A 15042-nucleotide genomic window follows, 5' to 3' on the forward strand; every position below is an offset into this window, starting at 1 on the left:
TAAACCCTAAACCCTAAACCCTAAACTCTAAACCCTAAACTCTAAACCCTAAACCCTAAACCATAAACCCTAAATCCTAAACCCCACCCTTTAACTCTAAACCCTAAGTTTGTGACTTTTGATAAAACATTAAGTGTTATTTTTGTGACTTTTGACCTTGAGTGGTAGTTTGGGAACAAAAACTTGATTCAGTGCTATTTTTGTTTTTTTCTCTTTACATAACTCTGATTTAATACATAATACACATTTTCTAAGATCATATTCACTCCGTTTACTCCTAAGCAAATGATTATTTTTTGTCTTGAAATATCTAATGCTAAGTCTCTGTAGCCACTGACACACTGCTATATTATGTGGCACACTCAATCAAAGGTCATTTAGATGACGTTCACTCTTTTTAAAAACATAAATGGAAAGTACCTAAGTGTTTGAAAGGACCAGTGTGGTGACTGGTGAGGGTGAGAAGAAAATACTTAAATGTGTGTGTTTATTTCATTTTTGTGTTTGCCGGTTATAATACAAAATCCGGAACTGTTCTCCAAAACATTAGTCATATGGCTCGTTATAATAGGTAAGGGGCAACTTGTTGAATGTGACAACACTTGTGACTTATCTGTTGTGATTGGGAATAATAATAAAAAAGTGTCCAGCAATATTTATCTACTAACTGCGCATTCTTCTTTGAGAATATTTCAAATAATGTTGCGTTTACAAACTTCAACTAAAAACATGAATTTTGATACTCTGGAAATATACATGAATATTTTGATTATGGTATGCATGCAGGCAGTGGCGAAAGGCAGGTGGAGTATGCATGTGGCACTGCGTACTCTCATCTTTATTTTACTTTTAAGTGACTAATCTAAAATTTATTTAAATACTTTAAACAAAAAATTGTTATAATATATGCCTCACTAAATAAGCTTTTGGATTCGCCTCTACACACTTGGTTTTGAAGAGTTAGCATGGCGCTGGAGTTACCACTTACCAATGGGATGGTGAAGTAACCTACTGAGTACTACTAGATGTTATGTGAACCATGTTTGATCCTCTTTTGAACACGTGTGCACTTTGCAGTGTACTTAGCTTTGTGTTCATCGTTGTATCTTGGGCCTAAATATTTGGGCTGCTACTTCTTCTTATAACGTGTTTGGGTTTTCGTTATTAAATGAAATGATGACAAACAAAACCCGATGAAGACAAAAACAGCTGTGAGGGTAAACTCGTCACTTCGAATAAAAAACCAATCGAAACATATTCATTGTATTCTTTTTTTCTCTTCTTGTCGTCTTCGATAATACGCCAAAGAGAAAGCCCCTCCAGAGCTCATAACCCAATCTCCCATCCTCCTCGATTCAATACTTATCTCTCCTCTCAATCAACTCTTTGATCTGCACGATCGATTCCACATGAAACGCAGTGCTTCAAACTCAGTTACAGACGGTGATGCGAGTCACAAGAAGATGAAGAAGACCACAGAGGAAGATTCAGAAATCGGATTCGCGAACTTGGACGAGAATCTACTCTACGAGGTGTTGAAGCACGTGGACGCGAGGACCTTAGCAACGTCATCTTGCGTGAGCAAGATCTGGCACAGGACTGCACAAGACGAGCGTCTGTGGGAGCTGATCTGCACGCGTCACTGGGCCAACATCGGCTGCAGCCAGCACCAGCTCAGATTCGTAGTCTTGGCGCTTGGCGGCTTCAAACAACTCCACTCGCTCTACCTGTGGCCTCTCTCGAGTCCGAATCAACATGGTAGATTGGGTAAAGACGAGCTGAAACTCTCCCTTTCTCTCCTCTCGATTCGGTACTACGAGAAGATGAATTTCACTAAGAGACTCCCCTGAGTCCAAATGATTTTACTTCGGATCTATTTTCCCAGCATCGTTCTTAGTTTTATTTCATTGTTTTGCAAGATGTTTGTAAGTTGTAATATCTGCGTTGTACTTGTTTAAGCTCGTTCTCATATGTTTGATATTATTAAAATCTGGCAAAATCCATGTAAGCCAGACTGTCTGAAACAGCTAGTTCTGTAATAATAGAGGCTGGTGAGAATATTTAAGTCAAATCATATTTGAAGTTTTTGTACTTGATCAGATCCAAATTGAAGTAAATATTCTTATGATTCCCCTTCTCTATTATTGTAGAACTGATATAAAAGGTTTTTCATGGTTCCATATGAAATAAGAATCAAAGTCCAGAGTAATTACGTGGTAACGTGGCTTACCAAGAAACAGCAGAAAATTAGAAATTTTTATAATCTTTCTGTTTGTTAAAAGTTTTACACACATATTTAATGAAATATTATTTTTATTTAATGTATAATTTTGTTAATGAAAAAGTATAAAAACTGAAAATTTTATTTAATATGTATATTTGAAAATATAAAACAATATTATGGGTTTATAGTGAAGCAAAATTTTAAAATTAAAACGGTATTTAAATTAAATATGAAGATTAGAAACAAAAGTAGAGAATATGAAAATAAACAAATTCCAAAAAGTTTTGTTCATGGTTTTATAAGAAGATTAGAAACAAACCGTAGAGTAATTGTGTGGCTTACCAAGAAACAACAAAAATGATAATTAACTGTGTAAAATAGTTTTATGTTTTTGTAAGTTCTATATAAACTATATGAGATATTTTTTAATTACAAAATGACAAGAAAATGCTGAAAGACAACCTCACACGGTTCTCATTCACAAAATTACTTAACCGCAAGTCTAGAACATCTCCCATAGCTTGTCTTTTGTTTCTCGTGTCACCGATTTGATCGAGAAAAATGAGTTGGTGGTGGGCAGGCGCCATCGGAGCTGCCAAGGTAACTTCAACCTCGTATGATCTTCTTCTTCTTCTTCTTCTTCATAATCACTTATCTAATAGAATCTTCTTCCTCTCCCCTTTCTTAGAAGAAGTTCGACGACGATGAACCTACACAAACCTACGAGAGCGTTGCACTCATCATCGGCGTCACCGGAATCGTCGGAAACAGCCTCGCCGAGATCCTCCCTCTCTCCGACACCCCCGGCGGCCCGTGGAAAGTCTACGGCGTCGCTCGCCGTCCTCGCCCCTCCTGGAACGCCGATCACCCCATCGACTACATCCAGTGCGACGTCTCCGACCCCGACGACGTGAGATCCAAGCTATCCCCCTTAACCGACGTCACGCACGTCTTCTACGTCACGTGGACCAACCGCTCCTCCGAGGGGGAGAACTGCGAGGCCAACGGCTCCATGCTCCGCAACGTCCTTCGCGCGGTTGTCCCCAACGCGCCGAATCTAAGGCACGTTTGTCTCCAGACGGGGACCAAGCACTACATCGGTCCCTTCAAGGACCTTGAGACGACTCGGTATCACGATCCTCCGTTCACGGAGGATGTGCCGAGGTTGGGAGTCGAGAATTTTTACTACGCTCTTGAGGATGTTCTGTTCGAAGAGATCAAGAAGAAAGAGAGCGTGACTTGGTCTGTGCATAGACCGAACACCATCTTCGGTTTCTCTCCGTACAGTTTGATGAACATTGTGGGGACACTCTGCGTCTACGCAGCGATATGCAAGCACGGAGGGACTAAGCTGATCTTCCCGGGGAGCAAGAAGGCCTGGGAAGGTTTCAGTACGGCTTCGGATGCGGATTTGATCGCCGAGCAGCAGATTTGGGCTGCGGTTGATCCGTACGCGAAGAACGAGGCGTTTAACTGCAATAATGATGATGTTTTCAAGTGGAAGCATCTTTGGAAGATTCTTGCCGAGCAGTTTGGGATCGAGGAGTATGGGTTTGAGGAAGGGAAGAACGTTGGGTTGGTGGAGATGATGAAAGGGAAAGAGAGTGTGTGGGAGGAGATGGTGAAGGAGAATCAGTTGCAGGAGAAGAAGCTTGGTGAAGTTGGTGTGTGGTGGTTTGTGGATGTGATACTTGGTGTTGAAGGGATGATTGATAGTATGAACAAGAGTAAAGAACATGGCTTCCTTGGTTTCAGGAACTCTAACAACTCTTTTATCTCGTGGATTGATAAGTACAAGGCTTTCAAGATCGTGCCTTGATCCATCTTCCATATAAGGATGTTTCTCTCGTTTTCTTCTTCGTTTTATGTTCTTTGTTGTCTGCAAAAGGAATAAAATCAACTGCGGATTTACCGTTGTTTAAGTACTCCATCTCTAGTCTTGTAAGTCCCTTTTGAAATTCTACTCTTTTGGGATAGTTATTTTAGCATATGTCGTTACTAGTTGTTACTAGATTCTATGTCTTGGAAGTAGTGTATTGGTCGTCAGGGTTCCACAAGTGGTGTCTATTGGTCCTAACAAGGTAAGCCAGTTAGAGAGAGTACACAACGTGGCCGTGATCTCAAAGCTCTCCTCTTTGCAAGTGGAAAGTAAGAATACTTGCTTATTTATGGTTTAGCTGCAATCAGCTTTAGCCAGTGTTTTTAAAACCGGACCAACCCGATAGTTGGACCGGGTTCAACCATGAACCAGGTGTATAACCGGGGTTGGTCTAATAATCCCGTAGCCGTGGATCTTAAAGTTATTAAATTAATAAAACTATCAAAAATCTATAAATCATCCATATGAACATACACTACAAGGGGAGGGGATAAAGATAGCATAAGAAGATAGTGTTCTAGTCGAGAATGCTATCTTTGACATAACTCATAATTTAAGCTGGCGTTTTTTTACTTCGATGCTATAAAAAACCGCATATATAATATCATTGTACATTAAAACGCTATCTTTACTGAGGCGAAAAATGAATGATTTTCCCTCTCATTTTATTCTTTAAATATTTACATATAAAAAAAAGAAAATTTTCTATTGGTTGAAAGTAATACACAAGGATTGCAATCTCTACCCTTAATTGTTTTTAATCCAAATGTGGAGATTGTGTTTTAATTTATCCTCTCCTTTTGACTTCTGAAACACGACAACAGAGAGAAGTGAGATGAGACAGAGAGAGATGAGAGATTGCAAGGAAAAAAGACAGAGACCGGCCTGAGTTCGTCGCCTTTTTCACCGTCGACCTGTCTATACTCCTCGTCACTTTGTTCTTCCGGAATCTGTACTCCTCCTGAGAACGCCCCTCTCTCCTCTGCAGCCGAATCCGAAACCAACACTCGTCTCATTCTCAATCTCCTCTCATGTCTGCCCCTTAGGTTCTCTCTCTCTCTCTCTATTCAATTTCACTAAACAACAGATCTGAAAAAAAAAAGTCCTTAAAGTTTGTATCTTTATGTAGGTCTGGTGCTTCCTCTTCAAAGAACAGATGAAATCCACATCCCAAACCCATCTTGGATGCAATCGCCTTCCTACGAAGAGGCTTGGAAGGAGCCACATATATGGTTTAGACCAAACAAAGTTTTAATTTTTTTTTAGAACAGTTCAGTCATTGGTGATATACAATCCCACAGATCTTTAGTTGTGGGATGGGACTATTGTTAGAGCTTCAAAATGTTGTTCAAGTGTATTTCTTTGTGTTGGCTTTCTAGTTTGTGCAAGGCTTCCAAGAAACTTAGGATTGATTCTCAGATGTTTTCTTGTGCAGATGAAAGTTGCTTTTGGAGGTGTGGATTCTGTGAGTCAGCCACCACGTCAACCTGACAGTAGCAATGAGCAGACAGGAACCTCAAATGCCCTTGCATTCCCAGGTATTTTGTTCATATCACCTGTATTGCTTATGTTGATGAAAGATGAACAAAACTAGTTTATTCTCTTATTTGAATTTTTATTAAAAATTGCTCGATGAGTTCTGCAAGTTCTAAGAGTACCCAAAAAGGTGTGACAGAATTAATGCTCTTGTTGTTGGTCCAACTTTACATCCAAAGGGCTTGTAAGTATTAACCTTTTGTCGTTTGTTTCGTTGATCTGGATGCTAGTTGATGCTTCTACTTAATGGCAAAGATGCTGATTAAAAATATTTTGTATCTTCATGTTCTTACGTAACTCTTGTTTCAGCTGTGTGCTAAGAGACATAAGATGTTGGAAGACATGGAAAAAGACTTTGAAGGTATATTTTCTTTAAGACCTGTTTTTAAATCTAAAAAAGTGTTTGATCTCTCTCTATGTGTTTTGAATATGATTTTTTTTTTCTTGTTACATGAAGGTGGACAAGAGGCAGATAAGTTTGATGGAGGAGGAGGTAGCAAAGCAGTGGATCATTAGACATTAGGTTTAGAGTGAAAAAGGTCCAAGCTCCTCGGTGTGATTGGAAGACGGCGACGTTGGAGTACTCGTTGTGACGGCGTCGGTCGTGGTGTGGTGCGGCGCTTGAAGATAGAACTTTAGGCATAGAATTTTAGGTGTAGGCTTAATATTTTTGAAAAAAATTGGTTTAGTTTGGTTTTGTTTGATATACCGGTCATAAATATGTAACCAATTTCGATATATATATATATATATATATTTTTTTTTAATAATGATATAATAACAATTATTATCTGCTATTAGAAGTTATACAATTGCACAATTAATAAAACGCCATCAAACTAATATTTTAACATAGCACAAGTTAAACGCTATCTAAAGTGTCCGAGAAAAGATTGCGGGGAAAGATACAACGTTCGCCATAACGCTGCGATATCTTGCAATAACGTTTTTCTCATGCTATATATGAGACGTTTTCTTGTAGTAATAAAGCTAGATTATATTTATAATGTTTTATGTTTTAAAGTTATTTATATTTTAATTATCATATTTATTAACATTACTTTTAAATTTAAATACAAAAAATATATTAAACCAGATTATTGAATCAGGTTTGACCCGGTCAAACCATATTGAACCGTGATCCAAAAAATTTCCGGTTCAGTTCCCGGTCCGATTTTAAAAACAATGGCTTTAGCCTTTAGCTTGCTGATACGTAGAATAAAAAAAAAGAGTTATTCTTGGGTTCACCCCCTAGGGTGAACCTTTAGGTTCACCAACCAATAGAAAATTGTCATTTTAAATCTAGTATCTTTTAATTAAGGAAACCAAATAACTTGGCAAATTATATTATCTTTTCAAAATAAAATTTAAAAATAAATAAAAATAATATATAAAAAACGAATTAAAAAAAATAATGTTGTCAACAAAACACTAAACCCTAAACTCTAATACTAAACCCTAAACTCAAATCCTAAACCCTAAATCCTTGGGTAAACCCTAAATCCTTGGGTAAACCCCTAAACCCTTGGAAAAATACTAAACATGTTGTCAACAAAACACTAAACCCTAAACTCTAATCCTAAACCCTAAACCCTTGGGAAAACCTTAAACCCTTGGGTAAACCCTAAACCCTTAGGTAAACCCTAAACCCTTGGAAAAACACTAAACATTTGGATAAATTCTAAATTATAAATCTTAAACACTAAACTCTAAATCTTAAAAATAAATTTTTTTTTTAAATAATCTTTTTTTAGAACTATTGTTATTTTTATTTATTTAATTTTTTATTTTTTTATTTTAAAAACATAATATAATTTGGCAAGTTATTTTGTTTCCTTAATTAAAAGATACTAGATTTAAAATGACAACTTTCTATTGGTTGGTGAACCTAAAGGTTCACCTAGGGGGTGAACCCAAGAAAAAGTCAAAAAAAAAGGCAAACTACTAGGAGGGATATAAGTACCCTTGCTTGATTGTCACACACCGTAAGTCAACCAATCCCCCCCCCCCCCCCCCCCCCCCCACACACACACAGATATATATTTTAGTTGTTGGGTTGATGAGGATAACAATTATGTAGAACACTACACAATCCAGCTTGCATCAAATGGTTTATTTACTGCATTTATGATATTATCTTTTGAGAAACATACTTTTAATGCAAATTTGCCTTTATTTTCCCAAAGGATTCTTGTTCAAGCCTTTCCTGCTTAAACACTGGATTCATTAGAAAGAGTTGGATTTGAAGCTAGCAAAAGGAATAGAGAAATAGGAAAGATACAAGAAATCTCTGACACAAATATATCATTTACTCTTCAGGGAATTAGTCTTTACCATTTTTGCTGGTTGGAAAACCAATTGTGTCTAAAGTGGTCGGATCTTCTAATGATCGTAAGTCAACAGAGGTTTCCGTTTCTGGCATCTTCCCTACCTGTAGAGAGAGAGGAGAAAGAGAATAAGTCAAAAATTTCTCAGACCTTAAAAGCCATTAAAGACACATCCCAGAAGTAATTTGAACTCTAAAAATCTAACAACTCACAGTATTCAGCAAACCAGGAATCTCCTTTGAAACAAGTGCAAGATATTGCTCCATTGCCTCTTCTTGACTCATGTTTCCAAGTCTTTGCCAGGCATTCCTAGCACAAGGTGGTAAGCAATGTATGTCACTTGCACATAGCAGTTATTGAGCATGTATCTTTTAAAGCTTTGCCCCTCCTAGTTTCTAGTGTAATAAGTCCCCTCCCATATCCGCAATACGACTTACCAAATCTACAATATAGAAATGTATTCCTAACCATTTGGCAGAGTTAAGTATGGTACCATTTAGCGCGAGCAGAGAGCATGATGGCCATAGGCTGTGCCTCTCGGCATGACCCTTCAGTGGCGATCTTGTGCAGACCGTACAGCTCCATCTTAGCCTCAGCAGTAATTTCTTCACCTTTCCCTGATTGCTCCAGAAGATTTGAAGCAGCTGAAAAGGTTATCTCAAGCTCACTCTTCTCAATTCCCTCCCAATCATCATCATCATCATCATCTTCTTCAATACTCAACTCCACTTGCTCTTCAATACAAAACTCCATCTTATCCTCACTCTTCTCACCACTGTTACTTTCTTCAACCCTAACCTCCTCAGATTCCGTGACTACGACTTCTCCTCTTTCTACACAAGAACTTACTCCTTCTGCCGATGATAGTTCCTCCTCGCGTCCTCGATTGATAATCTCCTCTGCTATCATGTTTTCTTGAACTGCAGAGGCAGTGGACTCAGCTTCCGCCGTACTTTCAATCAACTCTTGGCGTTCATCACCGACTTCTCCACTTGTTTCTTCTCTCCCTTCGTCTTCACCACGAACTATCATCTCCTTGGCTATCACATTCCCCGGCGAGACAGCGGCCAAGAACTCATTAGCTTCCGTAGTTAGAACCACCAACTCAACGTCTCTAGCGGCTTCTTCAACTTCATCAACAACACGATCAGCTCCGTTTCCAAACCGATCCACATTCTCATCAACAACAACTCGGAGTTTTCTCTCGCTCTGGACCACCGGAGCATCCACTTTCAAACCAAAACAAAGCTCCTCCACCGTAGCAGAACCATCACCGACACCGATCTCGGTTTTCTCTATCCGATCGCTTTCCCCGGCCATAGAAACAGATACGATTTTGGCGACAAGGAAAGAAAAGAGAAGCGCAACAACCGCCGTGAGAAGCAACTCTAGTAAAAACTCCATGATGATGATGGATCACGCAAAGACGAAACAGGGGAAAATAGAGAAGCAGAGATACTGAGGGATCTATGAAGGAAGTTAAATCAAGGAACGTCAAATATTTTTTTAGAGGAAAGAAAAATAAAAGAGAAAAGGGAAAGAAAGAAGAAGAGGAAGAAAGTATATTCGTGGAGAGTCTTCGGCTTTATGCGACATAGCGGGTCCGGCAATAACAGGACTTTTCCTCAACACCTAACCGCTTTTAATGCTGACTTGGCTCTTACGGTTTACGCTTATCCTCTTCACCCACCTGGCTGGCTCCTTCTGCACCGCGCCGTTTTTTTTCCAATGGACTCACTTAATGGGCCTAAACAAGCCCATTATGCAGTACAGCCCAAATATATTTTGATCCTTTTTCTCAGAGAAAATTTATTACTCATTTCCGCTAACTGGATAACTGGTCAGAGCGAATATATACCATGAACGTTTGTGAAAAATCGTTTTATTCTATTTTATACGAATAGTATATTTTACTATTTTAATTTGTATCGAATGTCTGGATATTTAGAATAATTTTTTTTAAAGAGTTATATGTTTATTTTTGAGCTCACAATTTTATTTAAAGAGTTATATGTTTATGTTCCAATTTTATATATTAAAACAGAATTCACAACCTTGATTCATGTGTGATTTTTTTTTTTAAATGAACCTATTCCTAAAAAGTCATGTTACATTTAATTAAAAAGTCATGTTACATTTAATCTCTAATGTTATCATTTAAATTTTGAGCCTACCAGAAATTTTTATTGGGCTATCAGTAATTAGATTTAAACAATAGATGGTCCATTGGATTTATAGATAGTATAAATTAATATAATTTAATGTTGTAATATTATATCTCCATATGTTAAATATTTGTCGATGTTAACTTTTAAAATTATAAAAAAAATTTTAAATAACAAAAATTATATTATCTAACAATGATTATTCTTTACTACCTTAAACCAATTAAAACAAATTTTAAACTATATAGTTTATTTTAAAAATTAAACGAAAACTAAATGTTTAATTATTTACTCGATAATTAAATCTTAAATCTATGAAGCGAAAAGTTAACTTTCTAAATTTGTGAAATGTTACAATATCTTTGAATATGACAATAAAACAATATTTTACTAATCTTTATATATATAGTTACGATTTTAACAATGAAATGATAATCCGAAAATATATATATATATATATATATATATAAAGATACAAATATATATGAAAGTTTGAAATAATATATTCAATGAAAAATATATACCGTAAACTTATTATGTTTTAAAAACTGATAGACACATATATATTATAATATACTAGTGGTATTCCGACGGGTTTGTATATTTTATATTTTGATGAATTTTAAATTAATTTTATGATTTTAGTAAATAAAATATTTTCAAATAAATGAAGAAGCACATATGTTGAAAGAGAATGATAGAGCGTAGTTGTTTTTTTTTTGGTAAAATGTTAAATTTTATACCAATTTTAATTTTTGACAGCAATTACAGAGAAAGACAAAGAAAGCAGAGTAACTAAAATCTAAAACTAAGACTAAGTAACAACAGAAACCAAAAAGTGGTCACAATCAACAAAAACACATCTAAGCAACTAGAAGATCCAACATGTAGAAACACCGATTCCAAACCCTAAAACTCGGACATTTGTGTTGTTGCCACAGATCCTAAGATCTTGAGTCCTCATCGTCGTTGCCACGAGCATCACCATTTAAGGCCGCCCTCAAAACCTCAAACGCGGGTAGCGCCTACAGCTTCTCCGAAGACTAACACAAAAACGAGACAAGTTCAAACAACAAGTTACATCTAGCGGCACGGGAGCGTAGTTGTTAAGGATGAATATGATATGAATTTTGGATTGACAGATGCATTCTTTACCGATGCATGATAGAGTAGTTGTTAAGGAACGACCGCCTCATTCTATTTATTGGTACTTATTCTTCACTATTATGTTCTTGTTTTCATCGGGTGTCTTCTTCACCATTGCTGGAAGATGAGCTTTAACTTGATGGAACTCTTTTTATTTTTAACTTTTAATGAGTAATGGTACGTCAATAAGTGAAGGAAGTGTGGGAGCATGTTTACGTTACGAATAGCAGTGAGTTTATCCGAGTGTTTTAAACGTGGAGGCGTACTCCCTAGAGCCACTGTGGAGGCTTACTGTACAACTGAGTTTTGAATATCATTGTTCTTGTCGTTGCTTACGATACTATTAATATTTTGGTCTAACACTGTGGGGTTTAGTGGTTGCTATTTGGTTTATGTTAATAAGAAAATATTTGCAGGCTGTTGGATAGCAATATTTGTTGATGATACTTATTTTAACACTTAAACTAACAAATTCCACACATTAAAAAATATTTTTTCTTGGTTTCAAACTTTTGTGGTCTCCTTTTCTCTTTGTTTTACTTGTATATTTAGTTTTTGAACTCTATAGTCTGTATAATAAAACTATCAAATAAGAACAATAAGATGAAAGAATAGCAAATGAAAATAATGTAAATTTTAATTTTTAAAAAAGTTCTTGAGCTAATCTCAAATATGATAAGCACTAATTTTATTCCATTCAGAAACATTTTAAAAGTAAATATGCATAGACTACTTGCTGGGTAAGTAAATTTTAAACAAACAAAATTATCTTTTAAAACAGGACAATGCACTCAAGTATGACTTATTAATGTCAAAAACAGACTCCCAGGACACTATATGATGAAGACATTACAGAGGAGGATGTTTTTAATTAAGCAACAATAACTCAACACTTACCGTATCAGCTATGTTACCATGGACACTGAAACTGCTGCAGCAAGACCACTGGTCAACTTGTTCATCTCACCATTAAAAGCTACGAACATGGCAGTGTCAGATACATCAGTAACTAATATCTCAACCCGGTACCTAGTAGTGGAAATCAGAGACCATTTGTTAGCTGTGAAGGTAATGAGAGTTGTATTGGAACAATTTGCAAAAGGATGATGTAAATAGTGCAGCTTCGGTTACCTTGCAACTCCAACCGCATTTTCATCATGGCAGGGCGCACACGTGCAGGATGAGAACTTGGAGCATGAGACATAGCACCATCCATTTGCTGTTCCAATACTGGCAACATCCCTAGTACATAGGAACTCGACAGTCTATATTTGTTTAAGTTAGATAAAGGCAGATTTAATACAACATGAGCATGTTGTTAAGATAGAGTCTAACCTTGGGTGGTGAACTAAGGTCATGAAAATTCAGCTCAGATAGTGTCACTGAGTCAATCTTCTTCACGCAGTCATAATTAAAAGTAGCTGAGGAGAAACTGTCATCGCTCCTTATAACCCTCTGAGAAACTCAATGCATTGTAACAGTACTGAAAAGTTTTAGCTTAAACACATGACTCACACAAAGCTGATGTATAGAGCATAACCCTTTCAAGTAAGCATCGGCAGAAGTGCTCTCACTTTCAAAATAAAAATAGCGTTAAGGAGACCTGTTAAGAAGTGGTTGTTAGTATACATATATGTTAATGTCTGCAAAATCAAATACATGAAACTTTGTTTCTACAACAAAACCTCTAACCATTTTTGGGTTTGTGTTTGTTGCTACAAACGTTGGCTCTACACCATTGCAAACCATTTTTTAATTAAGCTGCGTAGTTAAGCCATCAAAGATTGTCACACAGACCGTGGTATCCCTGGAAGTGGGAAGATAGGGATGCAAACTCATATCATTTAACATCAATAGAAATTTTCTTAAAGAGTTCACCAACATTAAAAGGATGAGTGGGTAAGACCTGTGAATGAGTATGTTTGCCATAATACGTTGACTGCTCTGTGTTTCTTCACTCTAAGCAGTAGTGATATCCATAACTTCTCCAACAACATCTATAAAGCCTTAATAGCTTAGGAAGTCAAACGAAGATCCTGAAATGTTCGAGTAAAGGGGTTTGAAAACTGGTAAATGAAACACACCTGCAAGTTGTCTGCCAACTCTTCCAATTTTTTTCCGATCAGTGAATCAAATAGGTACATGGGCATCATCGAATATGAAGCTTTGGTTGTTCCTAGTAACAGCAAACAGGCTAAGCTCGTAATTCATAAAAACTTCCTTCTATTAGGATATGTTTGGAAGTTGAGTCGGTGGACATTGATAAACCCTCGAATCATGCTTGACTGTGAAAAAAGAATGTAAACAGTAAAGTGTTTGTTTTTCACAATTGAAGAAGTATTTCAACCAAACAAAATCATAATATACAAACCTTTCCACTGACAAAAACCATATCAACACCAGTGAGTTCTTCTCATTGCTTTAAATTCGGAGCTTCCCAAAAACGAAGACGATTATAGTTGCTGATTCGCCATTTCATGAGTAAACTGTGAGCGTGTTTGGGTTTCAGTGATATTGTGCAAACGAAAAAAGATGATACTAACCGGAACGCACAGTCTCCAAATAGGACATCATGGATTGAAAGGCATAACTACATACGTTTCTTAGAGACATCAATGGGAAGAGGAAGTGGAACGGAGAAGCTTCTGCAGAAAGGAGAGAATCAGCGCACTTGACGTGGTCGAGAATGTCGAATTAGGTTAGTTCTATTTGGGCCGTTTAATGTTTACGCAAAGCCCATTATCATTACTCTCGAGTGATGCTCTAATAACAAAACACACAGCAGAAAACTTTAAAAAAGATATGCTGGCACGATTTGCCCCTATTTCCTTGATGAGGTGGATGGCCGTGTGCAAAGCACAACTCTACTTTATATATATAATTTATATATATAAGATACCAATTTAGAATTGAAAACAAAATATTTATGTAAAAATAAATGAAAACAAAAATCCGCGCGGTTCGAGATCTAGTATATTCAATTAAAACAGCAGTGTGACCCATTGATAATGGTTACTTTCAACTTTTTTTTTAACTGATTTTATATTAACTATGTCTAATTATATTTAAAAATCTTCTTAAATAAAACGGTTACAATACAAACCATTTACACCTTTTCTACCGTGACCAATTCGATCGATTTTTTGGCAAACCTTTTACACAAATATAATATCCATCACATGTTTATCAAGAATCAGGGTATCTAATGAAAACCCAGTTAAGCTTTATCTACTGATTGATAAATCACCATCTTAACACCGTAAAAAGGGAGAAAAGAGGGCACACTGTAATTTCCAAGTACACATTTATGAAGAATTAACGTTTCTAATGAAATCTCAAAACATAAACCCAGAACTTGGTTGGTGAGTCAAAATAATCAACCACATCAATCTATATCAAAACAGATTCACGAATATAGCCTACTCTGAAAATCCGAATGACTCAGACTTTATGTTGATCACTAAGGAGTAAGAAACCTTCCTTCAAATTTATGTGTTAATCAATATGAATAAGTAAACACTTGGTTTGATCAAAAAAAAAAAAGTAAACACTTGGAAAACGAAAACAGCAAGATTTAAGCATAAAATCAACAAAAACACATAACAATTGATGGATTTTATAAGAAAAACATTGGCGGGTGTAAAACTCTGTTCTGGGAAACCTAATTTGACTGGGGAAGAAGATAAGAAAAATTACGTTTATGCCATTAGTGAAAGAAAAACAAAAAATTTGAAAAACACAATGGGAGCAGGTCAAACCGGGATC

General features: G+C 36.4%; 3 protein-coding genes and 2 long non-coding RNA genes across 10 annotated transcripts; 3 read left to right on the forward strand and 2 right to left on the reverse strand.

The window, feature by feature from the left end:
* The first annotated feature begins 1268 nt into the window (after positions 1 to 1268).
* Positions 1269 to 2091, forward strand: LOC106376023 (F-box protein GID2-like). The gene has a single exon (XM_048744128.1). The coding sequence runs from the start codon at positions 1410 to 1412 to the stop codon at positions 1848 to 1850; it is 441 nt and encodes a 146-aa protein (XP_048600085.1). The 5' UTR covers positions 1269 to 1409; the 3' UTR covers positions 1851 to 2091.
* Positions 2092 to 2646: 555 nt separating this feature from the next.
* On the forward strand, positions 2647 to 4149 carry LOC106376025 (3-oxo-Delta(4,5)-steroid 5-beta-reductase). Its single transcript, XM_013816066.3, has 2 exons — positions 2647 to 2824; positions 2913 to 4149. The coding sequence occupies exons 1-2, from the start codon at positions 2786 to 2788 to the stop codon at positions 4041 to 4043; spliced, it is 1170 nt and encodes a 389-aa protein (XP_013671520.2). The 5' UTR covers positions 2647 to 2785; the 3' UTR covers positions 4044 to 4149.
* Positions 4150 to 5341: 1192 nt separating this feature from the next.
* On the forward strand, positions 5342 to 6379 carry LOC106374456. Its single transcript, XR_007317848.1, has 2 exons — positions 5342 to 6000; positions 6097 to 6379. It is a non-coding gene; the product is annotated as an uncharacterized LOC106374456 (long non-coding RNA).
* A 1298-nt stretch (positions 6380 to 7677) lies between these two features.
* Positions 7678 to 9575, reverse strand: LOC106376026 (acyl-CoA-binding domain-containing protein 3). Its single transcript, XM_048744129.1, has 4 exons — positions 8460 to 9575; positions 8179 to 8275; positions 7974 to 8070; positions 7678 to 7845 (listed from the first exon to the last, which is right to left on the reverse strand). Exons 1-4 carry the CDS (start codon positions 9368 to 9370, stop codon positions 7835 to 7837), a joined length of 1116 nt encoding a protein of 371 aa, XP_048600086.1. The 5' UTR covers positions 9371 to 9575; the 3' UTR covers positions 7678 to 7834.
* Positions 9576 to 12010: 2435 nt separating this feature from the next.
* LOC111202222 lies at positions 12011 to 14041 on the reverse strand. Of its 6 annotated transcripts, none has more exons than XR_007317849.1 (8): positions 13821 to 14041; positions 13649 to 13739; positions 13362 to 13562; positions 13184 to 13274; positions 12970 to 13084; positions 12613 to 12880; positions 12409 to 12542; positions 12011 to 12306 (listed from the first exon to the last, which is right to left on the reverse strand). It is a non-coding gene; the product is annotated as an uncharacterized LOC111202222 (long non-coding RNA). The 6 variants fall into 6 exon arrangements; XR_002655092.2 differs by having other exon boundaries at positions 13184 to 13283; positions 13821 to 14040; XR_007317850.1 differs by having other exon boundaries at positions 12409 to 12519; positions 13649 to 14041.
* Positions 14042 to 15042: the final 1001 nt, after the last annotated feature.

This window comes from Brassica napus, chromosome C1 (genome assembly GCF_020379485.1).
Source record: "Brassica napus cultivar Da-Ae chromosome C1, Da-Ae, whole genome shotgun sequence".
Taxonomy (NCBI): domain Eukaryota; kingdom Viridiplantae; phylum Streptophyta; class Magnoliopsida; order Brassicales; family Brassicaceae; genus Brassica; species Brassica napus.